Here is a 27,564-nt window from a genome sequence, read left to right as displayed (position 1 = left end):
TCCCCAGCCTGTAGCAGTGCATCGGATTCTTCCGTCCTAAATGCAGGACTCTGCACATGACCTTGTTGAACCTCATCAGATTTCTTTTGGCCCAATCCTCCAATTTGCCTAGGTCACTCTGGACCCTATCCCTATCCTCAAGCATATCTAACTCTCCCTCCATCTTAGTGTCATCTGCAAACTTGCTGAGGGTGCAATCCATCCCATCATCCAGATCATTAATAAAGATGTTAAACAAAACTGGCCCCAGGACCAACTCTTGGAGCACTCCGCGTGATACCGGCTGCCAACTAGACATGGAGCCGTTGATCACTCCCCATTGAGCCCAACAATCTAGCCAGCTTTCTATCCACCTTATAGTCCATTCATCCAATCCATACTTTTTTTAACTTGCTGGCAAAAATACTGTGGGAGACGATATCAAAAGCTTTTCTGAAGTCAAGATACATCATGTCCATTGCTTCCCCCGTATCCACAGAGCCAGTTATCTCATCATAGAAGGCAATCAGGTTGGTCAGGCATGACTTGCCCTTGGTGAATCCATGTTGACTGTTCCTGATCACCTTCCTCTCCTCCAAGTGCTTCAAAATGGTTTTCTTGAGGACCTGCTCCATGATTTTTCCAGAGACTAAGGTGAGGCTGACCGGTCTGTAGTTCCCCGCGTTCTCCTTCTTCCCTTTTTTTGAAGATGGGCACTATATTTGCTGTTTTACAATCGTCCGGGACCTCCCACGATTGCCACGAGTTTTCAAAGATAATGGCCAATGGCTCTGCAATCACATCAGCCAATTCCCTCAGCACCCTCGAATTCATTAGCTCTAGACCCATGGACTTGTGCATGTCCAGCTTTTCTAAATAGTCCTTAACCTGTTCTTTCACCACTGAGGGCTGCTCACCTACTCCCCATACTGTGTTGCCCAAGACAGCAGTGAGGGGGCTGACCTTGTCTGTAAAGACTGAGACAAAAAAAGCATTGAGTACTTCAGCTTTTTCCACATCATCTGTCACTAGGTTGCCTCCCCCATTCAGTAAGGGTCCCACACTTTCCCTGACCACCTTCTTGTTGCTAACATACCTTTAGAAACCTTTCTTGTTACCCTTCCACATCCTTTGCTAGCTGCAACTCCAGTTGTGTTTTCGCCTTCCTAATTACACCCCTGCATGCTCGAACAATATTTTTATACTCCTCCCTGGTCATCTGTCCAAGTTGCCACTACTTGTAAGCTTCTTTTTTGTGCTTAAGCTCACTGAAGATTTTTCTGTTAAGTCAAACTCGTCGCCAGCCATATTTACTATTCTTTCTGCACATCGAGATGGTTTGTTCCTGTGCCCTCAATAAGGCTTCTTTAAAATACAGCCAGCCTTCCTGGACTCCTTTCCACCCTCATATTAGCCTCCCAGGGAATTCTGCCCATCAGTTCCCTAATGGAGTCAAAGTCTGCTTTTCTGAAGTCCAGGGTCCGTATTTTGCTACTCGCCTTTCTTCCTTTTGTGATGATCCTGAACTCAACCATCTCATGGTCACTGCTGCCCAGGTTGCCACCCACTTCTATTTCCCCTACCAATTCTTCCCTGTTTGTAAGCAGCAGGTCAAGAGGAGAATGGCCCCTGGTTAGTTCCTCCAGTAGTTGCACCAGGAAGGTGTCCCCAACACTTTCCAAAAACTTCCTGGATTGTCTGTGCACTATTGTATTGCTCTCCCAGCAGATCAAATCAAAAGATTTTTCTGCTTCACAGCTTCTCTCCTCATTCATAACAAATAGGTGATGCCTCTCACCTGTGGAATTTGGAGGTGGTCCAAAGTTGTTGTTGGAGGCTCCAGGACTGAGCCCTGCCCTTCAACTCAGGCCACCAGAAATTCTGCCTCTAGTGATGGAACAAGATGGAAGTTCAGTAGTGCTGGAGTCCTTAAAAATAGTGTGTGGAATGGAATGGAATGCCTCAGGAGGGAGCAGAAGGGAACAGAGGATCATGGGAGGAGCTGAGCGGAAGATAGGGTACTGGGGGAGGACCAGGAGAGGAGGTGGTGACTCCCCTCAGATTCCATCTCGTCCCTGTCTGTGTCCAGCTTCTGCTGCCCATGGGGCTCTATACTATTCAGGTGACCCCATTACCTGGCTCCTAACATCACCTGTCTCTAGCTGTGCCCTTAGCTCCTGGTGGTTCCTGCCTCCATGTTCCCCAGCCTGTTCCTGGCTCCAGTTTCTCTTCACTGACCTGCCACTGAGCACCGTGTGCCAGTGCCTGGAACTTCCCAACTTGAAGGATGCTCTGCAGCCAGGGAGGCAAAGGAGCCTGGCCTGTGACCAGCAGATGTACCGATATGCCATGTTGGCATTCCAGAGTAGTCTGGCACAATTTAAGCACTGAGTTCAGTTGTTTCTCACCACTTTTTCATAAGTTGTTGTTGCTGTTGTTCAATATCTACTTTATTTCAGCTTGTAGCTCCCCTCTTCCTCTCCTGAGCTGAGTTACTGCAGCAGCAAGAGTTTCTCCCTCTGCTCTCCCTAGTAGAGCACAGCTCTAGCAGGCTCCCTGTGCCACCACAACAGTGATAAGGAAGCCCTGCAATCTGCAAGACAAATGTAAGTGTTCTAGGTAGCATTTCAGGAGCCTCATAGAGGGAGCTATACCCTGTTGCAAAAAAACATCCTATCCTTGTTCTGCCAGGGCATGGAGTTTCAGAGGGTTTGTGATGCCCGGCAGCCACAAGCCATCAGCATTCTCAACTCTTTCATTGCAAGTTATGTGATTTTGGCCCCTTCTGGAGTCAGTCTCACAATGACTCAAGACACTCCGGTCCCTGTATGACTGAGCCCTGTGCAAGGAAGATCCCCCTCTGATTTCCCCATCTCCTGGGGAAGAGCAGCCAGTCAGGGCTGCTGTAGGAATGTTCATGATTTTTGACTGTGGTGCTGGCAATACTGAACCACTGACCCTCACGTTGCCTGGGAATGAAGGTTTCAGTCAGATTGACGTGCAGCTGGGAGGTGTAATTTCCAGTGCGGGAAGACAGACAGCTCTGCTCAAGCTAGTGCCCAAAAATAGCAGTGTGGCTGCAGTGTCATGGGGGGTGGTTTGGGCTAGCTGCCTGAGTACAGTCCCACCTAACCCCTGGGTACGTATTGGGGCAGGTACCGCCCAGGCCACCACAACCACACTATTCTTAGGTACTGGCTTGAGCAGAGCTAGCATGTGTATGTCCTCCCACACTGGAAATTACACCTCCCAGCTGCTGTGTAGACAAACTCATAGTGCTCTAGATCAGGCTCACTGCCCCTCCCTAACATTACAGCATCTCCCAGCATGCAGAGAAGCCTGTTATTTCTGTGGAGCCCTGTCTCAGGCAGCAGTGTAATGGAAATAGAGCTTCTCTGGCTTTCTGTATTTAGATTGTGGTAGTACCCAAAATGTGCTAGGTACTTCTTGAAGACAGAGAGAGACCCAGCCCCTGCCTCCTACTGCATTACTATTTATGTAAATACCTATTAAAAATATACAAAGAAAACAGATTTTATATCTGATATAATAAAATTTCTGTGCTGTCTTCCTTGTATATTTTTAAATATACTCAGGTTTGGGTGTATTTTTTTTTGTGAAGATTCCACATCCTTCATACAAGTATGAAAAATTTCCAATGTGTGTTTGAGTTTTGGAAGGGAAAAAGTGTTAGCAAAGTCAACATGCATCACAATAAATAGGAACCTTGTGTTTGCATGTCATAATGCACTTGTCTGTCTTATGATTCAAGCTGTGATATCTTTCTGTTTTCTGGTACAGTCTATAAAATAGAAAGTTACTATACCTGGCTGACAGAATGAATAGTTTCAGTGAAACTGTTCATTGTCTCTTGCAACAAGAATTATCTAAGGTTTCATTTCACAGGTCAGTACTATCAAGCAGAGAATTTGGATGCAAAGAAATTTCACAAATACTATAAAGTCTTACAGACAAAAGGAAGCATTTCTTCACACAATGCACAGTCAACCTGTGGAACTCTTTGCCAGAGGATGTTGTGAAGACCAAGAGTATAACAGAGTTAAAAATAGAACTAGATAAATTCATGGAGGATAGGTCCATCAGTGGCTGTTAGCCAGGATGGGCAGAGATGGTGTCCCGAGCCTTGGTTTGCCAGAAGCTGGGAATGAGCCACAGGGAATGGATCAGTTGATGATTACCTACTCTGTTCATTCCCTCTGGGGCACCTGGCATTGGCCACTGTTGGAAGACAGGATACTGGGCTAGATGGACCTTTGGTCTGACCCAGTATGGCTGTTCTTAGGTTCTTATGAAGACTTCAACAGTTACACATGAAAGAATTAATGTTTCCTTCTCTTTATGTTGGCAGTACTTAGTAATTGCTCCATTGCTTCGTTATTATTTTTTTAGTCAGGAGGTGTTCATAGCAAAGATGAGTTTAAAAAAATATGCCAGATTGATAAACAGTGATGTATTCACTTTATCATTAAAACTTTAAAAGGTGCATTAGATTTTAAAGCAAAGTATTATGCTAATGCTATATATGTCTCTCTTGGCTGCTTCTTTTCACTATATTTTACTTTATAATATAGAACAGGGGTTGGCAACCTTTCAGAAGTGGTGTCCCAAGTCTTCATTTATTCACTCTAATTTAAGGTTTCACGTGCCATTAATACATTTTAACGTTTTTAGAAGGTCTCTTTCTATAAGTCTATAATATATAACTAAACTATTGTTGTATGTAAAGTAAATTAGTTTTTTTTAAAATGTTTAAGAACCTTCATTTAAAATTAAATTAAAATGCAGAGCCCCCCGGACCAGTGGCCAGGACCAGGGCACAGTGAGTGCCAATGGTTGCCTACCCCTGATATAGAAGGATAAGGAAATAGCTGGTTTCAGAGTAGCAGCTGTGTTAGTCTGTATCCACAAAAAGAAAAGGAATACTTGTGGCACCTTAGAGACTAACAAATTTATTTGAGCATAAGCTTTCGTGAGTTACAGCTCACTTCATCGGATGCACGTAGTGGAAAATACAGTGGGGAGATTTTATATACACAGACAACATGAAACAATGGGTGTTACCATACACACTGTAACAAGAGTGATCAGGTAAGGTGAGCTATTACCAGCAGGAGAGCGGGGGGAACCTTTTGTAGTGATAATCAAGGTGGGCCATTTCCAGCAGTTGACAAGAACGTGTGAGGAACAGTGTGTGAGGGGGAAATAAACATGGGGAAATAGTTTTACTTTGTGTAATGACACATCCACTCCCTGTCTTTATTCAAGCCTAAGTTAATTGTATCCAATTTGCAAATTAATTCCAATTCAGCAGTCTCTCGTTGGAGTCTGTTTTTGAAGATTTTTGTTGAAGAATTTTCATTTTCATATAACTAGACATTTTCATATAACTAGCACAAGTATGAGTCTGAAAACGTTTCCTTACGCTGGAATACTCCCAGTTAATGTATTGGGACAAGCTACAGTTTCAAAGCTTGCTGCTGCAAGATTACAAGCTCCTGTCCTCCTACTCATTGTGGCATTTCAAACTATCAGGTTTCTTTACAATATAAGCCTGATGCTCCTCTCTCATCAATGTAAACCAGGAGTAACTCTACTGAATTCAGTGGAGTAAAGCTGATAAAAAGGGGGGGAAGAATTGGACTCAGTGTATTTTTTTTCTTTTTATTGCATGGGAAAAACTGAAAGGAAAAACTTGCCAAAATTCATACTTGATTAGAGATCATTCCCTGCCGTAGACTGGTAACGACAATTGTCTTTCTTTTAATGCATAATATCTAAAGATACATATTTGCAGAAGAAAATCAGTGCTGAATGCGAGTTAGAATAATTTTAGGTTGAGATCACTTTTAATCATCTGTGATAATATACTATATTTTTTCAACATCACTTCTCATTAAATTGACAAAATCCTGATTTCCTTCCCAGGAGCAACAGTAGCTTGTTATCATGCGCAATTGAGAACGAAGCTTTATATAATGTAAAGATATTTGTCATGATCATCAGTTGGATGATCATTCCTGCAAGCTCCTGTATCTAATTTACAAAAATAATTGTTTGTTTTATGTGGGATTATATATGTATTTAGACTTCCCTGAGTAGTAAAACAGTGATCAATAAATCAGCAGAGAAATTGAGACGTACCTGCAGAAAAGTGAACACATGCCACACGATAAACTATTAAGTACCAATGTACATGAAATAGATTTATCTAGACTGAAACCTGTATTTATTAATAAATAGATATTAAAGTAATCTGTTTGGAACCAGCAGTTTGCTAGATGATTTACAGACATAATACAATGTCCCTGCTTTGAACAGTTTTCAATCCAAGGGCTTATTCCTGCAAAATTTACACATGAATAACTTGACTCGCATGTGTAGTCCTGTTGACTTCATGTAAGTGTTTTTAAGATTGAACTGATTGCACAATGCATATACAAGTGATGGGATGAATCCAAGTACAATGTGATTGATCAGTTAAGTTTAGCATGTGCCATGTTAATGCCATAGTTTGTTTAGGTTTTCTAATATTTATTTTTCTCTGTTGGGAGGAGTAGAGTTCATAGATCTTTTGGAAGAAGTGTACTTTAAGGAAGGATTAACAGGAGGAGAGAGAGCAGGTATGATTGATCAGGTCAGGAAGACAATTCCAGTCCTTAGAGTATTGCATTAAAGAAGACACAGAGGTGAGTTTGGGTCTATTCCTAAGGGATTGCTCAACCCAACCCTTATGATTAGCTAAGTGGGCAGATGGCAGTGAATGAATAGAGACATTCAGAAAATTAGGCAGCAGCTGAAGTTATTCAGGACCTTGAAGGTCAGGACAAGGATCTTAAATTTGATGTGGGAAGTGAAGAGAAAGTTAGTTGAATAGATACGAGGAGGAGTTTGGTATAGTTTTTAAACACAGGGTAGGGTAGGTAATTTTGTACTTGGTTGTATTCAATATTTCATATGTGACTGTTAGAAAATCGTGAAATATGAATTGCTGAAGATAATTCTGTTTTGTTCATAGTTGCAACCGGTTCTGTTGATTGCTCATGTAACTTAATCACAGTTATTTGTTTAAATCAAAGGGCTGTGGTGTCACTGTCACATTCTACATTGTTTCCGTAGGCAAAACGCATTGCATGCATACATTCCTTGGCCACTGATGCCTAGAACATCCTGAAATTTTGGAATTCATCAGATGCAGCGTTCGAACATTATTGTGTTACAGACAAACAAAGAAATGCTGTTGAGTATAGGGCCTCACTTTACACAGTCAAAAATTACTTTCTACCTGGTGGTGTAGCTCACCAAAACAGGATTTGGTGTGGTGGTCTATCTAGGTCAGCCATCAAAGTAGGACACCTATGCTGAGATCTGTTCAGTCTGTCACCATGAATGTCTATATGGCCCTGTCCCTACTATTATTTTTAATAGTTTTTAAGAGAATTTAAAACAGATTTAGAAAAAAATGGTTAATAAATAATTTAGTTAAAGTTGTTTATTGGCACATGGAAAGGGCATATTTAAACTCTTTCCAGAAACTATTCTAATTGATCTTAAAATGAAAGTGGTTTAAGAGAATGGGCATTGCAGATTATTTACAGAGACTGTGTAGGGGGCAGGAAAGGTGTGAGGAATGTCTGGGCTTGTCTTCACTACGGGGGTAGGTTGACCTAAGTTACACTACTCCAGCTACATTATTCAACGTACCACAGTGTCTTCACTGCATTGCACTGACGGGAGATGCTCTTTGGTTGACTTTCCTTACTCTTCTCTGAGAGCTGAAGTACTGGGTTCAACCAGAGAGCACTCTGCCATCTATTTAGCAGGTCTTCACTAGACCTGCTAAATCGATCCCTACTGCATCAACTGCAGCAGCACCGATCTTCCTGTAGTAAAGACTAGCCTCAGACTTATGGCATTCCATAATAATACTTTACCAAATGTGATGGTTCATATAACACTTTAGTTTTAAGCCAGGAGCAAAAAATATGCCGCAAACCAGTCCTCCATTCCCACTATCCAAGGAGACTAACTCCATCCTGTGGGAATAGACTGTAGGTTGTCAGTAGAATGCATGGATTTAGCCTTTTCTCCCTGGTTTAGGGAATGAGAACTAAATATTATGTATTGTGCCAAAATATAAAAACTGAATAAAAAAGCAACAATCAACATCAGGAATTTGGCAAATGTTAGTGGTACCTAACCTAGCTGCTTCCAAAAGCTGCAGATGGGCCATTCCAGAACAGGAATTGCTAAGGGCTGTTCTCAGGACCCATGTTCTATATGGTCATGCTCTTCTGCCTGTTGATTTGGCAGGCAGCTAGTATGGCAATGGGGATTCTAGAAATACCTGAGGGAGAAAGACTTGGCATTGGTTTCCTACATGCATGCTTTCATGGACAGATTATTCTTCCCTGTCCTCTGAGGTCAAACTTTTCATTGCAAGGGACCATGTCTTCTTTTAGCACTACTGCAATAATAATGACAATCATAATTCACGAGTGGCTTTGCCACTTGTGAGTAATAGGGCCACCTCAAGCTCATGCTTGTAAAATATCTGCATCATACTACACCATGTATTCATTTTATCTAAATTCTATAAAAACATGTGTTCAAAGAACATTATTAAGGTTGCAAAATATAGTAACACAGTAATGTCAGTTCAGCAGGAAGGAATCTTTATGAGCACAAATCAAAACAAGGTAATACTAGCAAAAAGTTTCATACTCTTCCCCAGCTTGAAGATCAACCCATTCCTCAGTGCCTAGGAACCCTGCAAATCCATCTGATACCCAGCATTTTCTTCCTTCTTTCTCTCTTTAGCAGCCTTCTAATATACATTTTACTGAACTCTTGTATAAGGAGAGAGGAAGAGAAGGCCAGGATTGTCCTTTGTGAACAAGAGAACAGTTGGATTTCCACTCTGTGACAAACAAACATATTTCTAAGTGCTGCTTTGTCTTTTATGTCAAAAATCAAAGCACATTTTTACCTGAAGATATTTTTAATACTTCTTGTTTCAGTTTTTTGGAGCTGCAACATTTAAGATAAGGTAATTTGTCACTTTAATACTTTGCTTGTGCAATAATAATCCTCATAATGCAAATTAAGTCTTTAAAAGATGCAAACATATTTTCATTATCAAAAGGTTTTTCCAATATTACGCAAATTTCTTCGTTGCACAGCAAGAGATAAATTTAAGGTCACTATTATATGAATTTTGCAATAACTAGGAACCTGATAGTCTTTTTTTTTCATTATTTATCCTAAACTTAAATACATTTAAGTTTAAATACATGCAACTAAGGAGGAGTAGAAGTCTTTTTAATTTGGTAACTTGGTATGTCAAGTCAGAATGTAATGTGACAGCATAGTGCTGTGTAGGTGGATGTTAGACAAAATGATTGAAAAAGAAAAAGGAAGCTTATTGGATAGAAAGGAAAAAAATCAGTCTTTTTTTAAGACATTTCTGCTCCAGCAGAATTAATTCTATTGAAGTGCATGGAGTTCTTCTTTGGGGAGAGGGAACTCTTCTTGCAAAAGGGATTATTTTAAGGCCCCTTTCTATGAGTCCATACAGCTAGTGAAAATGTAATCATTGAGGGCCAGACTGATATATGTTGAGTTGCATGCTTGTGGAGTAAGGTACTATTTGACATGAATAAGGGTATCAGAATATGGCCACCACAGAGAGTGGGAATAGTATAATGAAGTTGAACTTTTGTAGTAGTATGATTGATTGTATTCAATATAGGTTTTTATATTACACTCATCACCATAGTACTAAGAGAATGAGAGGGAAAGAATGTAATGGAGACGAAATAGGACTAAAAACGCAAAGCTATATCATAGCATCAGTTGTTAGGTAGAACTCTTAACTGAGTTCAGTAAAGACTTCTGCTCAACAATTGTGTGATATGGCCCCAAGTTTGTACAATGATTACAAATTAATGCACATTCTCTAACTGTCTAGTTGCCAAATTATCCACCAAAATTTTATAAAGTACCATGTGGATTCTTCAGTCTTTCTGCCAACTATTTAGTTAAAGGAGTCTCTCTCATGATGTCTCTTCGTATCTCTCCACTTTCCCACTACTTGGGTCTCAAAATATTTCATAGTGTTGTCCTTCAAGAAGGATTCTGAGCACCATTAGGAGTCATTGAGATGCACAGTAGCTCTGTAACCTTATTCTGAGCATTTGATCATCACAATATGCAATTTAATTATTTAAACTGCTTGATGATTGATACTATATTTGGTGCAATACTTTCCTCCATATCATGTGCTCTCCTTATGACTTCACTGGCTACTATAGTTTAAAGGACAATATATGGTTAGCATTTTTAACCAAAGTCAGTGCTGATAAAGGATTCAGTATTGTTGCAAAATGTTCTGCATTGGCTAAACAAGGCAAAAAACCTTACGGTCAAAGGCTGCATTTGGATGCACACTTGGCTCCCATTGACTTCAGCAGGACTCGTGCGCACATTTGATGATAAAATGTGAACATTAATTTATTCATAATGTATTCATTATAGAGATAAAGTTGTACAAATGGGGGCACAGAAAAGGGATAAGGAGATAGACATTGAAGAGAGGTAGAGAATGTGTGTGTGCTGTAAATCAATATTTTTGTACTGGGGGAAAAAAGAAATTAGTAGAATGATACACCAGTCTGAAAATGAGGAAACGTGTTCGAAAAGTAGGAGATAGTGAGTATAGAATTACAAACCATTAGTCACAACTAGCCTAAGTACCATTCGCTTCAGGCAATGTGTCTGAGTTTTGTATTTGAAAGTTAAAAAATTACAACTAGTAATAAAATTCTTCAGCTCAGTGCTTACGGAACCATAGGAATGACACACAAACACCTCTTTCAGAGGGATGTGTATGTTTATGTGACTTGCATGCTGCAGGGGGAGGAAAGCTGTAGGAGCGAATTACAAAACAGTCTGAGAGTTAGCAATAATTTCATAGTTGGTATGATAACAAGCTACACTAACCAGAAAATGTAAGGGAAGGGTATTGAAATTTATAAGATACTGATTTGTCATTTACAAATCCAGAGGCGATATCAAAATTTGAGGGAGAATTGTTTTAAAAGGTGCATCAAAGAAACTACACTCAGATGAATTTTGGACAATACATATCATAAGTAGTATGACTCCCATCCCATCTAAATCAGTAAAACTGGAATATTTCAAACTGGCTTAAATGTTAGTAAATAAGTGCTTGGATAATTAAAATATATAACTTCTAAAAGTTAAACAACCAGTATTTTTAATGTTAGTACTTGGTAAGTTCATTTAAAAACACCAAAACTCTATTCTGCCTTCATTGTTTAGGATCAGTCTGTTTCTGCAATGATTCAATATTCTGTCAGAATGTAAACTGCTAGAGAGCGCACTCTGAGAAAAGATTTGGGAATATAGGATAGATTTTTGATGTTTGACTAAAGCTTTTTTCCATGTACCTATGAGACTGGAGAAAAATCTCTCCCATTCTGCTGCTGCTAAAGTATTTTCGTTCATCAGAGATTGCATTAATACCTTACCTACATACTTCTTGTGCATGATGTCGGGTAACACTCCGTCCTCAACCTTTTTTTGGGGGGTGGAGGGCTTTTCAAAATTTGTTTTCAGCTTGACTGGCAATTTTCACAAGTGAAAGTGGTCTTGCACCGTCAGCTGAAGGAGTTGTACAGAGGCTGAGATTGTTACATGGAAGAGGATTCAGAGCTGGCAGGGCTGTTTTGAGCTAGAGAGATCAGGTAGGAAAAAGAGTGTTCTCAATCTCGCTGAATAGAAGTGTGGGGGAGTTGTTTCTGAGGGTTGGGGGAGGCGTTGAATTGGATGAGGTAATAGGGCTTTGGGGGACTCTGAGCTGAGAGGGAACAGGCTAGGATGATGGAATCAACTGCTGAATCCCTCATTCACCAAAGAGTGAATTGGTATGGAACTGGAGGAGAGGCAGTAAAGGAATTAATGACAGAGTAAGAGTTAGACTGGGGAGGGAGAAGTTGGGAATTGAGAAAAGCTGTACAGGGTTACAGAGAGAAGTAGTTTTTACCCACCATGCACTTTACAGTAAAATTATCCTTTTGTTGTTTTTCATTCAGTGCCTCACAGGAATAGATATTGCAGTGAACTACAAAGGGTCATATATGTTTGTTTATATAAATATTCCATATAAATAATATGTCACTTTAAAGAGGTAACAGTTGATTTTTCTGGGTTGTTAGATTAAATCTTTCTTATGTCATATAATTAACAGTTCCTTTTGTCTTTTTTCTCTCCAGCATCATTTGAATTTAATTACATTTTTAAGGGAGTATACAATGGACAAAGTTCAAATATTTTTTTTCGTTTTGGTTTTCCTGGTAGCTTTATTAATTACATTTTATTTCATATTTAAATTGAAGTAGCCTGGTTAGGCCCTTATCCAACAAGCTTCTTCATGCTTTCTTCCATAATAACCTTACACTTGAAATGCTGTTCTTGAACTGATCTGTAAAGTCACTGTCCTTCTCTTCCTTCAAATCCCAGCACTACCAGAATGCTTAAAAGAGATTGCTGTGTGCAATCTTATTACTGTTACCCATATTTCCCTTCCCCACATTCTCCTTTTTTAATATTCTTAAATTTGAGTGCAAACTCTTCAGGGCAGGGACTGTGTCTTACTGAATGTTTGTACAGCATGTAGCACAATGGCCCTCTATTTAGGACCTCTAGGCAGTACTGCAATACAAATAAAAAATAAATGAAAACTCTTTAACTAGGGCCACTGAAATGGAGATTCTCTGACTGCACAGAAAATGGATAAGTCACTCTCAGCAAACTCATGATTACCATATTAATGATTTCATTCAACAGCATTAGTAGTGACATTTTTATAGATTCTTTGTAATTTCTCAAACTAGTTTGGAAGAGTGCATCGAATAACCGTTCTTATAAAAAATTAAAAGGGATAGTTGAGTAACTAATTATTGTGAAACACTGACCTGATTTTTTATATATTTATTATTTGTGATGTATTTCCTCCGAATATCTTGGCTCAGATGTAGCATCTGCTTTTCACTGAGATCCTGCTTTTTCAATTTTCCAGCTGAGTTGACTGAAGCACAAGGAGGTCAAGTGTCTTACCCATAGTCATACAATAAATGAACAGCTCTGCCAGGTTTCTTTTGCCTTTGAACTACATGACCCTAGTGTGGGTTTCCACCATTGTTAACAGCACTGTAGGTTATTTCTTGTTAGTGTTGTGCATATCTTCTTTATAAAGGGTGGGTGGCTGGGTGTGTGTATATATATAACCTTTAACCAATTACAAGGGGGGACTTCAGAATAAAGGGAACCATCATAACACACCCATGTTAAAAGAAATCCAATTTTATCCAGTATTACTGTAATACCAAAAATAAAGCTGAAGAAAACTTTTCATTTAATGGGTTCTGCAAATCTTGCACTAAACCTTCTAAGTCCAAAGAATTGTCTTTCTATATTTTTTACAAGAGGGTCAAATTTTTAATTTGTTCTTTTCCAATTTCTTACTCCAGTCATCATCTGTCTATCCTGTCCCTGTGTGCCTGATGTCAGAGACAGTAGCAATAGTATAGCTAGAAAGTTGAAAGTAATAAAATCATGTAAATTCACAATTTTTTAAAAAATTTCTGAGCCTTTTCAAGTTTTAATAATAAATTCTTCGAGTAGCGCCCCCCGTATGGGTGCTCCACTTTAGGTGTGCTTGCATCCCTGCATCTAGGATCGGAGATCTCTGCTAGCAGTGCCCGTTGAGTCATACATGTGCTTCTCCCTGTCTCATGTCACAAGCAACAGCTATATAGCGCTGTGTGGTCCAATCACCCTGAGTTCCTTCTCAGCCATCCTTTGTGTGGGACAGAATCTTTAGCAGAGCCTTCATAGGAAAGTCTTAGTGTCCTTAGCAGTCTAAGCATTTCCATTTAAAGTATATAGTTGATAGCCATTTCCATTTCTTTAATTTTCATTCCCCTCCTGGAAACTTCTTTTTTTCTTTGCTCCCTGTTACTCCTTAGGTTAGAATAGTAATTTTTCTACATTTTTCCCTACATGGAAGTTCCCCTTACGCAGGTTATGCTTGGATCCCCTGGGTTTAAGAGGTGCCTCACCTGCCGTGAGGCCATCCCCATAAGTGACAGTCACTCATGATTCATTTGATGCATGGGAGAGGAGCATGTACCACAGAAGTGCACCAGTTGCTTCAACTTAAAGGCACAGATCCAAAAACTGTGACCTGAAGTTAAAAATTTTAATGATGGAGAGTGCACTATGGCCAGACTCAAACCCTGGCCCCAGTGCCTCTCCTGGGTAGCGGTCACTGCTGGCACAGTCATCTCCTGCCCTGGACTTGTTGCGTGCTGTAAAATGCCAAAGACTTTTATAAAGATGTGAAGAAACGGATCCTGAGCTCACCCACCAAGGAGAGAAAAGGGTTCCCCCCAAGGTCTGTAGCTTTCACATCTTTCGCAATGAGTTTTAGCTCTGGTGACTGCCCTGGGACCTCCAGTACCCCAGCACTACTGTACTGATAAGTACAAGGGCCCTAAGAGGGCAGGACCACATATGACAGTACTGTCAGACAATACTGGCAAAGAGAGCCCCAAAGCCTCAAAAATCAGCACCTGCCGCTCTGACTAAACATATGGCACTGAGGGCTTCAGCACCAGTGAAGACTTCAGCGCCAGCTTCTGGCCATTCGGGAGAATGCAGACTGAACTCTGCACAGTCGACACTGACAACATCTGCACTGATTCCTAGACCTTTCATAGCACTAATGCAAGGGCTGCCCATGGTACAGATGATGCTGGTACCACAGAAGTTCAGGTTTCTGAGAGACCTGCTTGTCTCTGAAACCCTGGAGTTGCACCTCCTCCGTACTGAGTTACCAGCAGTACATGCCTTTTCCCCAGATGCAACTGATACTCCGCCACTCCCCATCACTATCTGCCCCTCCCTCCCACCACTTCTTAAGTGAGGAGGAGGAAGAGGATAAAAAGTCTTACTCAGTTACACCAAGCAACCCCCCCCCCATACCAGGAGCTACACAACATAAACATTAGGCATACCCTCAGTACCAGGAGACCAGAACAAACCCAGGACCTTGGTAGGGCACCCATGGATGCCACCCTATGTCTATGCTCCCACACTCACCCTATTGAGGTCCTGGGCCGCATACAGGCAGCAGTTTCCCAAACTGCCCATTATTCAGAGGAACTCAGACTTTTTCAGTCCTCCTCTGTAAACAGGCCTCCCAAATCTGAGGTAGAACCTTTTGAGGAACACGATGAAGGTCCGGAGGAAGAAGTCAAACCACCAACCAACATCTCCTCATCTTCACCCGATGAGGCAATCATGCTACCACCAGGTCTGCTAATGACTTTAAACAATTTCAAGACCTGTTTAGAAGAATAACAGTCTCTACAGATCCCATTGGAGGAAGTGTGAGAACCACAAGCTTCTGGACATATTGCATACGTCCACATTGGCTAAAATCGCATTCCTGGTCAACAAGTCCATATTAGACCCATCCAATTTGGTCTGGCTGATCCCAGCCTCAATACCTCTGACATGTAAGTGGGCTGATAAGAAGTACTATGTCCCTACAAAAGATATGGACTTTTTTCTCACACCTTATCCAAAATTCCCTCGTGGTTAATGCAGTAAATGCGAAGGGAAAACAGCATCATTCTAGGACAACCCCATATGACAAGGATTGGAAGAGGCTAGATCTCTTCAGATGTAAGGCATACTAGACAGATAATAGTCATATTACAAGAAGATCACTTCTTGCATTCTCTACAAAATCTGCTGATACACATCAATCCCAGTATGCAACACTTACGTACTGGAAGAACTATTGATAATTGAGGCAGTGATTTTGTGATGTAGATTTATGTCCACTAAGAACTACATGTGAATCCCTCAAACACATTACATGGTCTTCCACCTGTGTAACTCAATTAACTTCAATAGAATTACACAGGTTTAAAAATGAGTATGACAAAGTGGAGAAACAGGCTTACTGAACCTGCCACATTAACTTGATTGTGACCATAACCAGATTTATCACCCAGGTCTTCTGAGGTTCGTGGCTGGTAGTTTGTCTGTGTACAAGGGGTTATCTTCCAGATTTGTAGACTTATGCCACTTCAATTGTCATTTAATACTTCTTAAATGTATTCTATAATTACAAAATCCAATAATAAATACTGTAAGCTAATTGCTCTTCACAATTTATTAGCAATAATCTTTTCAATATTGTGAAACAAACATTGCCCTTTACAAAACCAGTAATGGTGCCTAAAATATTGTAATCTTACATTTGAAGTCATTCTAATATTGGGGTTTGGGGTTTTTTTTAAAGAAAAAACATATTAAAATAACAGTTAAAAGGTATTTGTTATTACTACCAAAAATCCCACGCATACTGAAATAAGAATATTTGCCACAGCAATGTACTTCAAGAACCTCTTTCTTTATTATATACTTATTCAAAATAAAAACCTTTGGTTTTCCAGGTGACTAAAATATTTTAAACAATGAACTTGAATCTCAGAATGTTGTTAACTTTTAGCTGCTGATGAAGTGGGTTTTAGCCCACGAAAGCTTATGCCCAAATAAATTTATTAGTCTCTAAGGTGCCACAAGGACTCCTTGCCGTTTTTGCTGATACAGACTAACACGGCTACCACTCTAAAACCTGAATAAAACCGGGTATTCATGGAGCCATCTAAGCCTGATGATAACTGTTCAGTTGTCTTTCCCAACAAAACTTTGATTATCAAGAAGTATTTGGAGAGAACAGCTATGTTCAAGCAAACTAGTTGCTTGTTTTGTGTAGTTACCCACATGTTGGTTGATTTAGTTTAAACTAGCCCTAGTGAGTCACTTTGTGTGCTCTCTGTTTAGCACTTCCTGTTTCTTGGATGCTGTCACTCAGTATTGTAACCATTTAGTAACACTAAATACATGTAACAGAAGCTTGCAAAGATGCCTGTTTTCACAATTTTCTGAAGAGTGACAAATTCAAGAATGCCATTTGGTGTAAGTTACCTGTGTGTCCATGTGTCATAAATATAAAGGGAAGGGTAAACCCCTTTAAAATCCCTCCTGGCCAGAGGAAAAATCCTCTCACCTGTAAAGGGTTAAGAAGCTAAAGGTAACCTTGCTGGTACCTGACCAAAATGACCAATGAGGAGACAAGACACTTTCAAAAGCTGGGGGGAGGGAGAAAAACAAAGGGTCTGTTTCTGTCTGTATGCTGCTTTTGCCGGGGATAGAACAGGAATAGAACAGGAGTGGCGGCCAGTATGTCCCTCGGCCCGCGCCGCTTCCAGCAGCTCCCATTGGCCTGGAGCGGCGAACTACGGCCACTGGGAGCCGCAATTGGCAGAACCTGCGGACGGGGCAGGTAAACAAACCGGCCCGGCCCGCCAGGGGCTTTCCCTGCACGAGTGGCAGAACAAGTTTGGGAACCACTGCTCTGACCCATCCTGTTCTCCTTCTCTTGCGCAGTTTGGGTGAAATTAATGGTTATGGCATTGTCTATTAGAGCATGATGATAGAAACTATCTAAAGCTTATTACTAATAAGGTTAATGGTCTCTGTACACTCCAAGGCATTTGTGGATGCTGTCCCATATTATTTCTATACTCCAGATATTTTTTACTTGACATCCTTATTTTGGGGTGTCTGTTCAAATACAAACCCTTACTATTTGAATTAATCTTTTTCCCCTGGATTTTGTAGGTGAACCTGCTTATTATTGTTATCCCAATAGAAAGCTATTTCTCCTCCAGTATGAAACTTTTCAGTACCATTTTTCACTGTACTTACTGAACAATGTCTTGTTAGTTGCTGTGAGCAGATTCTATCCACTGGGAAAAATGGGTATCAGGATCTTTAAAAATATGTAAAATGTAAACCATTTTAAATTAGAAATGTGTAGAGGAAAAGATTACACTGGATTTTACACCAAAAAATCCCCCAACAAAACAAAACACTATGCAGAGGTATATTTATCCAAAACTGTGAAAATTGGAATTTTGGAACTATTGCTAGGCATATCAGTCTGTATATTCTAGCAAAATTAGCTGAATGTTACATTTCTGCGATGCACTGTAAAGAAGATTAAAAAAAACCCAAGAAAATCTAAGCAGCTTGTGATGGAAAACTGTCCAAGAGATACATAAATGACTACAAAAACTTAAATTCTATTGTGTTAGAAGGAAATTATATTGTAGAGAAGTGTTTTCCTAGGTAGAATTGATATTCTCCTTTTGTGGCATATTTTTTTTTAAAAAGCAAGATGACCTAGAAAATAATGTTGGAAATAAGGGCTGAAAATAATGACAGAAGCTAATATTCTGTGTTATGAAGCCAGTGATATCACTGAAACCACAATTCAGTATGATTGAATTTTTCACTCATCGTCGTGGAGTTAAAGTAAATGATGTGCCCAATGCTAAAATGTGATGATGTGAAGCTACTGTCATTGAAGCTAAAAGCCAGCCATGTGAAGCCTAAACTCAACAATATTGACTGCAGCTAAAAAGCAACAGCTGAAGCAAAAAGGTAACAATGCAAGTGAAGCTTAAAAAGCAATGATGTGAGGCTGAAAAAAATCAACAAATAAGGCTGGCTAAAGATCCACAGCAAAAGAACTGTCTTGACATTACCTCACCCAAAGAGCATTCTGCTTTGCACAAAAGTGAGATTCTCCTATCAATAACTGTTTTTCCTAACTGTAGAAAAATGGAATAAAAGTAAAAGGAGACAAGGAAACTGGAACTTCTGTTCTAGAAAGAGTACTTGCTGATGGGCACTGTAATTTTTGTTTGTTAGTAGTGACTATGTAAGACTTTGTTTTGTGGTGGGAGATTGGTGGGCCACACGAAAAAACTACAGTATTTTTTTTTTGTTTTGGCCATGACTCATTTATTCATTGGCTGAATCCCCTGGTCCAACTTTCTGGAACCTAGACAGACTCTCCCTGGGGCTCCTGGAAAAAAATGTCCCCCCCTCAACCCTTTATTTGTTTTTCTGACCAAGCTAAAGTTAAAGATACTAAAAGCACTGCTGGGTCTCTCAGTGTGCGCTGTATCTGGTTAAGCAGGTATCACCCCTTACCAGACCTAATAGTACAAGGACAGAAACACCACCAGTCATTTCATTTGTAAAAAGAAGACTGGAGCAGAAACACCAGTGGCATCTTTGTCTCCAGCCCTTTTTGTTTAATCTTTCTTGGTTCATTCCATACTCTGCTTTAGAAATATGGAGGAACTGGTTAAGAATTTGAAAGTGGAAGGCAGCTTGGGTGAAAGTGATCATGAAATGATATAGTTCATGATTCTCAGTAATGGTAGAAGGGAGAACAGCAAAGTAAAGACAATGGATTTCAAGAAGGCAGACTTTAGCAAATTCAGGGAGTTGGTAGGTAAGATCCCATGGGAAACAAGTCTAAGGGGAAAAAACAAGTGAAGATGGCAGTTTTTCAAAGAGACACTATTAAGGGCACGAGAAGAAACCATCCCACTGCGTAGGAAATATAGGAAGTATGTCAAGAGACCACCCTAACTTAACCAGGATATTTTCAATGATCTAAAAATCAAAAAAGAGTCCTACAAAAAGTGGAAACTACATTAAATTACAAAGGATGAATATAAACAAATAACGTAAGTATGTAGGGACAAAATTTGAAAGGCCAAGGCACAAAATGAGATCAACCTAGCTAGAGACATAAAGGGTAACAAGAAAACATTCTGTCAATATATTAAAGCAAGAGGAAGACCAAGGACAGGATAGGCCCGTTACTCAATGAGGGGTGGGAAATAACAAAAATGTGGAAATGGCAGATGTGCTTAATGACTTCTTTGTTTTGGTTTTCACCAAGAAGGTTGGTAGTGATTGGACATCTGACGTAACGAATGCCAGTGACAATGAGGTAGGATGAGAAGAGGCTAAAATAGGGAAAGAACAAGTTAAAAATTACTTGGAAAAATTAGATGTCTTGAAGTCACCAGGGCCTGATGAAATGCATCCAAGATTACTCAAGGAGCTGACTGAAGAAATATCTGAGCCATTAGCAATTGTCTTTGAAAAGTCAGGGAAGACGGGAGAGATTCCAGAAAACTGGAAAAAGGCAAATATAGTGCCCATCTATTAAAAGGGAAATAAGGACAACCCAGGAATTACAGACCAGTCAGCCTAACTACTTTACCCAGAAAGATAATGGAGCAAATAATTAAGCAATCCGTTTGCAAACATCTAGAAGATAAGAAGGTGATATGTAACAGTCAGCATAGATTTGTCAAAAACAAATAGTGTCAAACCAACCTGATAGCTTTCTTTAACAAGGTAACAAGACTTGTGAATGGGGAGAAGCGGTAGACATGGTATATCTTGATTTTAGTAAAGCTTTTGATATTGTCTCGCATGACCTTTCATAAATAAACTATGGAAATGCAGTCTAGATGGAACTACTGTAAGGTGGGTGCAGAACTGGTTGGAAAACCATTCCCAGAGAGCAGTTATCCATTGTTCAGAGTCATGCTGGAAGGGCATAACAAGTGGGGTTCCGCAGGGATCAGTTCTGGGTCCAGTTCTGTTCAATATCTTCAAATCAATGATTTAGAAAATGGCAATAAGTACACTTATAAAGTTTGTGGATGATGCCAAGCTGGGAAGGGTTGCAAGTGCAGGATTAAATTTCAAAATGATCTGGACAAAATGGAGAAATGGTCTGAAGTAAACAGGATGAAATTCAATAAGGACAAATGCAAAGTACTCCATTTAGGAAGGAACAATCAGTTGCACTCATACAAACTGGGAAATGACTGTCTAGGAAGGAGTACTGCAGAAAGGGATCTGGTGGTCATAGTAGACCACAAGCTAAATATGAGTCAACAGTGTAACGCTGTTGCAAAAAAAGTGAACACCATTCTGGGATGTATTAGCAGGAGTGTTGTAAGCAAGACTTCAGTGAAGCAGGATCAGTCCCAAAATGTGATGGAGAGGAAAATAAACTTCTAACTGTATGGCTTATACTGCTTTTAATGCACACACCTTCAGCAAATGGATGAAAGTGAGTAGCAAGTACATGCACAAAACTAGAGCTAAAAGTTGACACTACATCATTTCCAAAGAACTGTTTCAGTATCAGTATAAGAAATCAAAACTTTCAGCAGCTGAAGCACTGGGCCCAAAAGACTCAAGGACTAGATCAGAAGAGTTTTATTTTGACGTTCTTTTTTTTTTTTGACATTTTCACATCTGTTCTTTTAAGAAATAGGAAGAAAACCTCGTAACGCTGTCTGATATTAAACAGTAAGGAATTCTGAATAATGGCAGCTACTTATCACACTCCTGTTGCAGCCTGTATGGAATGTAAGATTTCACACTACTTCAAGCTCTTTTCCTGTTTCTTGTGCACAAAGAGGTGAGTTAAGGTCAGAACAGTCTTATCTGTGAATATCCTTGCTTTTTCCAGCTTCAGTCAAATCTGGAACATGAATTCAACTTAATTTTTGCTATTTGTATTTAGATAGAGCAATGGTTATTAGATAAGAAGCTAAGGAATAATTCGAGTAGGGTTCACTTTGAAACAGCCCAGATTCTGCACCCTTAGGGAAAGCTTGTTAAGCTGAAATTTGGAAAACTTTGCAGTATTTAATATGTGCAGCTTTTAATACTTTAATACAATTCCTTTATCTACGTAATGAGATTATGTGTTGGCAATATTATTTCTTTTCTTAACAGAAATTTAATTCCACTTTACTGATTGTTTCTGAAAGCAGTTGACCACTTCATATGAGCAAACTTAATAGAGAGCTAAGTGAGATGTAGTGTTTTATCCCATCGCTGTATCTCCAAATAGCAATATAGTGTCGTCATAATAAAATATGACATGAATTAATCCTGATGCTTTGTTAGAATTTGTTTTTTTCCCCATCAGATGCTATTTGCATTTCTACAATACTTTCTGCTTATTATCACAGATACAGTAGAGGCTCGTACAATATTTTTCAGTTCCAACTTCCATTAACCCTTCTTCCATTGTTGATAATTGGAACTTTGCAAAACACTTAAGCATGTGCTTCACTTTAAGCATGTAGACAATAACATGCCTATGCAGTGAAGTACTTAAGAATGTGCTTAAGTCCCTTGAAATAGGGTATTGTACCTAAAACTTCAGACATGGTTTATTTTTGAGAAATAAAACTTAGGCAAGTATGAAGAATACCAGGGTCTGCATTCAGTGGAATCAATAGGGCAGTGGTTCTTAACCTTTCCAGATTACTGTATCACTTTCAGGAGTCTGATTTGTCTCGCATGCCCCAAGTTTCACCTCCCTTAAAAACTACTTGCTTACAAAATTAGACATAAAAATACAAAAGTATCACAGCACACTATTACTGAAAAATTGCTTACTTTCTCATTTTTACCATATAATTATAAAATACATTGATTGGAATATATATATTGTGCTTACATTTCAGTGTGATACTTGAGCTTGTTTTTCACTAGTGAGCCTTGTCTGAAGTCTGAACCCCAGGCTTCAGGCCTGAACTATGTAACTTAGCTTTGTGGGGCTCCCTGTGGCATGGGGCCACGGGCAGTTGCCTTGCTTGCTACCCTGTAATGTCGGCCCTGCGATCTCCTTAAACCCATCCCAGGACCCCCTAAGGGCTGCAACCTCCACGTTGAGAAACACTGATCTAGATGAGTTGCTACCCCCTGAAAGACCTCTGCATACCACCAGAGGTGCATATACTTCTGGTTGAGACCCACTGCAGTAAGGGATAGATGGCTCCGGGGAGCCTTTTAGAGCTCTTTATGGTATGTTATTAGATACAGGTGATGTTCATAGATGTGGCATGTTTGAAATGTCTGCTGTACATTTATCCCATAAGTCTGTAACAATTTCTCCTCTCTTCAATTTTATAGTTGGTCTGTCTTCTCCCACATCTAAACCTGGAATAGTAACACTAATAAAATTGTTTTTTACAAACTGTATTAGAGAGTTACCTTTGGTTTTATATTCTGTTTCTTGCTCATTAGAGAAGTAAGTATCTTTTAACATTGGGTTGCCCCTCCAGACACATGTAAGCAAGTTATGCTTTTTGCTATCCAAATCAGTATAGTAACTTCAGAGGTGATGGCAAGCTCCTCGCTGTCATTCCCAGGAGCATAGTACCAGCACAAGAGGTTATTTTGAAAAGTGAGTGGATAGAATTGCAAAACACTGATATTCTAATGAAGTCCTCTGTAGAAGTGATCTCTTCAATAAGAGGTACTTGTAGAAGCAATTATAGAGCACCAAGACAAGCCAGGGCTCAGAGGAGAGGAGAGCTTGAGATGGATGGAGGCGTGTTATGCTACTGTGTGGGCAACAGATGTTAAAATACTCTCAACTGTATTTGGAATAAAAACATAAACGAGATTGTAACATACTAATATACTGTTGAAGTAAGTTAACCAAAGCTTTTTACAGCAAAAATAATATTGGCCAAAAAATATCTTTAGGTACATAGTGTACCAGTGACTTTCTTATTTCTTTAAATGGCTGATTACAAATACAACTTCCAGAATGTATTGTGCACTCCATCTTTCAATATAGCATTCATGCATGCCTCCCGTTCAGAACAGATGTTAAGTACAGTAGTAATTCCTTTTCATTGATAGTTTCAAACAATTAAGTGAATGGCTGAGGATCATGCTAAATTAGTTAAATTGTTTTATCATTATGCACTTGTTTGCACTTGTAAAGCTTGTAATTAGACAATAAAAATGCAAGTGACAAAAAACTTTCTTGATTGAGATTTTTCTAAGATGATCAAAATATTAACCAGTATTTCAGCATAGAGATCCTGTACCTCTGAAAGCACTGAAGAGGGTGTGCTGCATGGAGTCAACTGCTTCAGTTTGTATCAATTAATCAATGAATTAACAGAATTATATGTATGTGCACTGCATGTGTTTTCTGCCAGTATTCATTCTGCACTGGCAAAATTACTTTGCTTTCTCGATTTCACATAGTTTGGCTTATGTTTTTTTTATAATTACATAAATACAAAACATCATTGCTCCAACCTGATCCCTTTTAAATCTTTCAAATCTTACTTCTGTTCTAAAATGTTTTATGAGTTTTATGTAAAGCTACATGTTGCTAACTTTAATAACACACAAAGTAGATTACTAAATGCAGCTTACACAATGGAAATAATCACTACATCTAAATATTTGTCTCCCTACAGTTTTGCATAAATTTGCAATCTATTTATGGAATAGAGCATTTTTGATATTTTTGGTTTATATAAAATGAAAACCTTAGTTTACAGATGCACTATGGATTTCTGAGGCATCCATATTTCTGCTGTTTCCTTAACAACAACTGTATAGATGCTGCTATCACCATGGGAATGGTTCTTCTGAATGAAGCTGCTACTTCCAAAGGGGATGTTGGAAAAAGGAGAAGTAAGTCATTTAGTATAATTTGTAGGATCTCTGAATTTTACTTATTGTAGGCATTTTGCGAAAACACAAAGGTTAGAATTGCCACGCAGGTTAAAGTTTTAGAATTGCCACGCAGGTTAAAGCCTAAGGCCTGGTCTGCACGCAGTTTTTGTACTAGGATAACTATTTCAGTTAGTGGTGTGATTTATTTTAGAAAATAATACAAGTCTGACTCCTAGTATGGACACATTTATAGCAGCATAAAGGTACTTTACACCCATATAGCCTTATGATCTTCTCATATGGAAATACCTATGCCAGTATAAAACATTTTTACACTTATATACGTATATAATTGCATCCACACTACGTGAGTTGCACTGCTCTAACTATAAGGGTATAGTTAAAGCAGTGACATTTTTGTGTATAGACAAGTCGTAAGTGACTTAGGAGCCAAAGGGTAACATTTTCAAAAGCACCTAATTAATATAGGAGCCTAAGTCCTATTGCAAGTCAGTGAGACTTAAGGTAGCAGTTGCAAAAGCACCTAAGTCCTGTTTTCAAAAATGATTTAGGCATTTAGAATCTTGAGTCCCCATTTACTTTCATTGGAACATAGGAATTTTATACTGGATCAGACTCATCTAGTTCAGTATAATAACCTGTCTCCAACATTGGCCAGTACCAGATGTTTCAGTGCTTTGCAGTAGGCAGATGTGGGATAATCTTCCAAAATAGTTCTCATCCTAACCGCTTATGGTTAGAGACTGTTTAAGACCTGAAGCCTAAGATTTAGCATCCCTTCAAAAATGTACAGTCATTAATGATGATAACTCTGGTGGTGGTTCGAGTGATAGTCCATATAATTCCACAGCTGCTGATGAGTGAACATCCAGTGCAGATGCATCAGAGAACTTTCTAGTTAGCTGTGACTGGGGACAGAGTATGCATCCTTTGCTTCCTCATGCATTCAATGAGTGTATAAAGCGTAGAGCTGCCTCACACTCAGTTCCTTCTTACTGCCATGATGTATGTCGCAGCAGGTCCTTTCAGAGTTACTTATCTCTTTAGGTTTCAGAGTAATAGCTGTGTTAGTCTGTATTCGCAAAAAGAAAAGGAGTACTTGTGGCACCTTAGAGACTAACCAATTTATCTGAGCATGAGCTTTCGTGAGCTACAGCTCACTTCATCGGATGAAGTGAGCTGTAACTCACGAAAGCTCATGCTCAAATAAATTGGTTAGTCTCTAAGGTGCCACAAGTACTCCTTTTCTTTTATCTCTTTAGCTAGCTCGTCCTCAGGACCAATGGGACCACAGGTCATCAATAGGACTAGTACCACCTTCAGTTCTGCATGGCAGACCACGAGTCCCTGGGCTTCAAGCACTGCCTCTTTGCAAGGTCATCATGCCTCTCAATGATGGCCAAACAAGGTGTCTACTTTGCCTTGGTGAGGGGCATATTCTGGGTATATGTTTGATCTGCAAGTTATTTCTCAAAATGGAACCAGTGTTTGAGGGAGTCTTGCTTGAGGGCATCCCTTATGGAGAAGTCCATGTGACTGAACTCAGACTCCAGTTCCCAGGCCTCAAGGTCTGTGCCCCATGCATCTTCAAAATGAGGCACTCTCTAAGTTGGCCTTGGCGCGGAGAAGTCATTGGGATTGACTGGATGCCAAACAGAGGTCCTCAGGAGAGAAGAGGCACAGAAGGCCATCCACAGGCTTGGTGCTGGTGTCGCGAATGTCAGTGAGAGCTCCCCTGCTCCAGGAAGAGTGATACCTGTCATCCTTGGACTTGGAGGACAGCCCACAGTCATCCCCAACCATATCCAGGGGTTCAGCTGGATCTCTCTCTCTCTCACACACACACACACCACCTCCTCTGGGTAGGGGAGCTCAGCTTCAAGAAGATTGTGATGCCAGTACTGATCCATACCAGAACCATGACCCAGCCTCCATGGCCTCTGGTGCCATTTCACTTTAAGGTGTGGATGCCATGGGTGCCTCAGTTTGTCTTGGGCCTACCGTCCCTAGCATACTGTAGGTTCAGGTCAACTTCCCTGTGGATGGGAGAGCACCATTCCCTCTGCATGGTCCAGAAGAGGAACTGTAGGAACTGCAATCACAGGAGTCAGAAATCTCTCAGCAGGTACCAGACAAAACTTTCAGTTGCTGCACTAGGCATCAGCTGTACTGGAGGACCATATGGTCTTCCAGAACGTATATTGTCAGTAGTGGCAAATTTAGAGATCCCTATAGAAAAGGCGCAGGAAAGTGCCTCATATGCTGCTTGATATATTGCACTCACTGGTACCAGGTTGCATAGTGATAAGCATTAATGAGAGACTGCTGGAGCCAGTGAAGGTCTTATGGCAAATTCTGTATCTGTAGCTCCAACTTCAAAGCAGTCCAACAGGTGGTACCAGATATGAACTATGGGCTACGAGCAATTTTTCTCAAACCCAGTACTGGACTAATTAGTTGTGACAGCAGCAAGTGAAAACCCATCAGGGCCAACAGAAATTGATGACAAGGGATGAGGAGCAGAAGGGCATGGAAATCATATTCCCACCTCAAGCCCCAAAATGAGGATATTCAACAACCAGGCCATCCTGGCAAAATATGGAGTGTCGTGGGGTGCTTTGTGGATAGTTCCCCATGAGAATTCAAGGGTGAATTCTGGACTTTGGTGTTTGAAGGGAAGCTGGTGTCTAAAACAGTCCTCCAGGTGGCCTTAGATGCTGTGCACATAGCATCCAGGATCTGCTGACCACAATCGAGTATCTGCACTTTGAAGGTTCCTCTTTGTTTCATGATTAGATGGATGAGGCCATGAAATCACTGGAGGACTGTAAGGCCACACTCAAGTCCTTGGGGGTCTGCAGCCCCACCCCAGACAGCCATCACCCCAGACAGCACTTCAGGTCTCTGCATTGTGACAGGGTCAGGCCAGACGGCTATAGGAGAGTAATAGAAGGCAGATATATTAGCCCCAGGCTAAGTAGGTCCCTTTTCCCTGGGTAACGTAACAGGGAAGGTTCCAGAACAATCAGGAACCTTCTGGAGACAATTAAGACA

At 40.0% G+C, this 27,564-nt stretch overlaps 1 protein-coding gene across 5 annotated transcripts in view; it reads left to right on the top strand.

Moving 5' to 3' along the window:
- The window catches only part of TUSC3 (tumor suppressor candidate 3), a 282,774-nt gene that overhangs the window by 230,299 nt on the left and 24,911 nt on the right, over window positions 1-27,564 (top strand). For all 5 annotated transcript variants that reach the window (XR_012158658.1, XM_073341948.1, XM_073341946.1 and 2 more), the window contains one exon: window positions 24,433-24,507. Coding sequence is in view for 4 of the 5 variants with exons in the window: in XM_073341948.1 (XP_073198049.1) it covers window positions 24,433-24,507 (75 nt within the window). In the remaining variant the exon portion in view is untranslated. The remainder of the gene's footprint in view (window positions 1-24,432; window positions 24,508-27,564) is intronic.

Source organism: Lepidochelys kempii, chromosome 4 (assembly GCF_965140265.1).
Source record: "Lepidochelys kempii isolate rLepKem1 chromosome 4, rLepKem1.hap2, whole genome shotgun sequence".
In the NCBI taxonomy this organism is placed as follows: domain Eukaryota; kingdom Metazoa; phylum Chordata; order Testudines; family Cheloniidae; genus Lepidochelys; species Lepidochelys kempii.
This window is presented reverse-complemented; position numbering and strand designations above follow the sequence as displayed.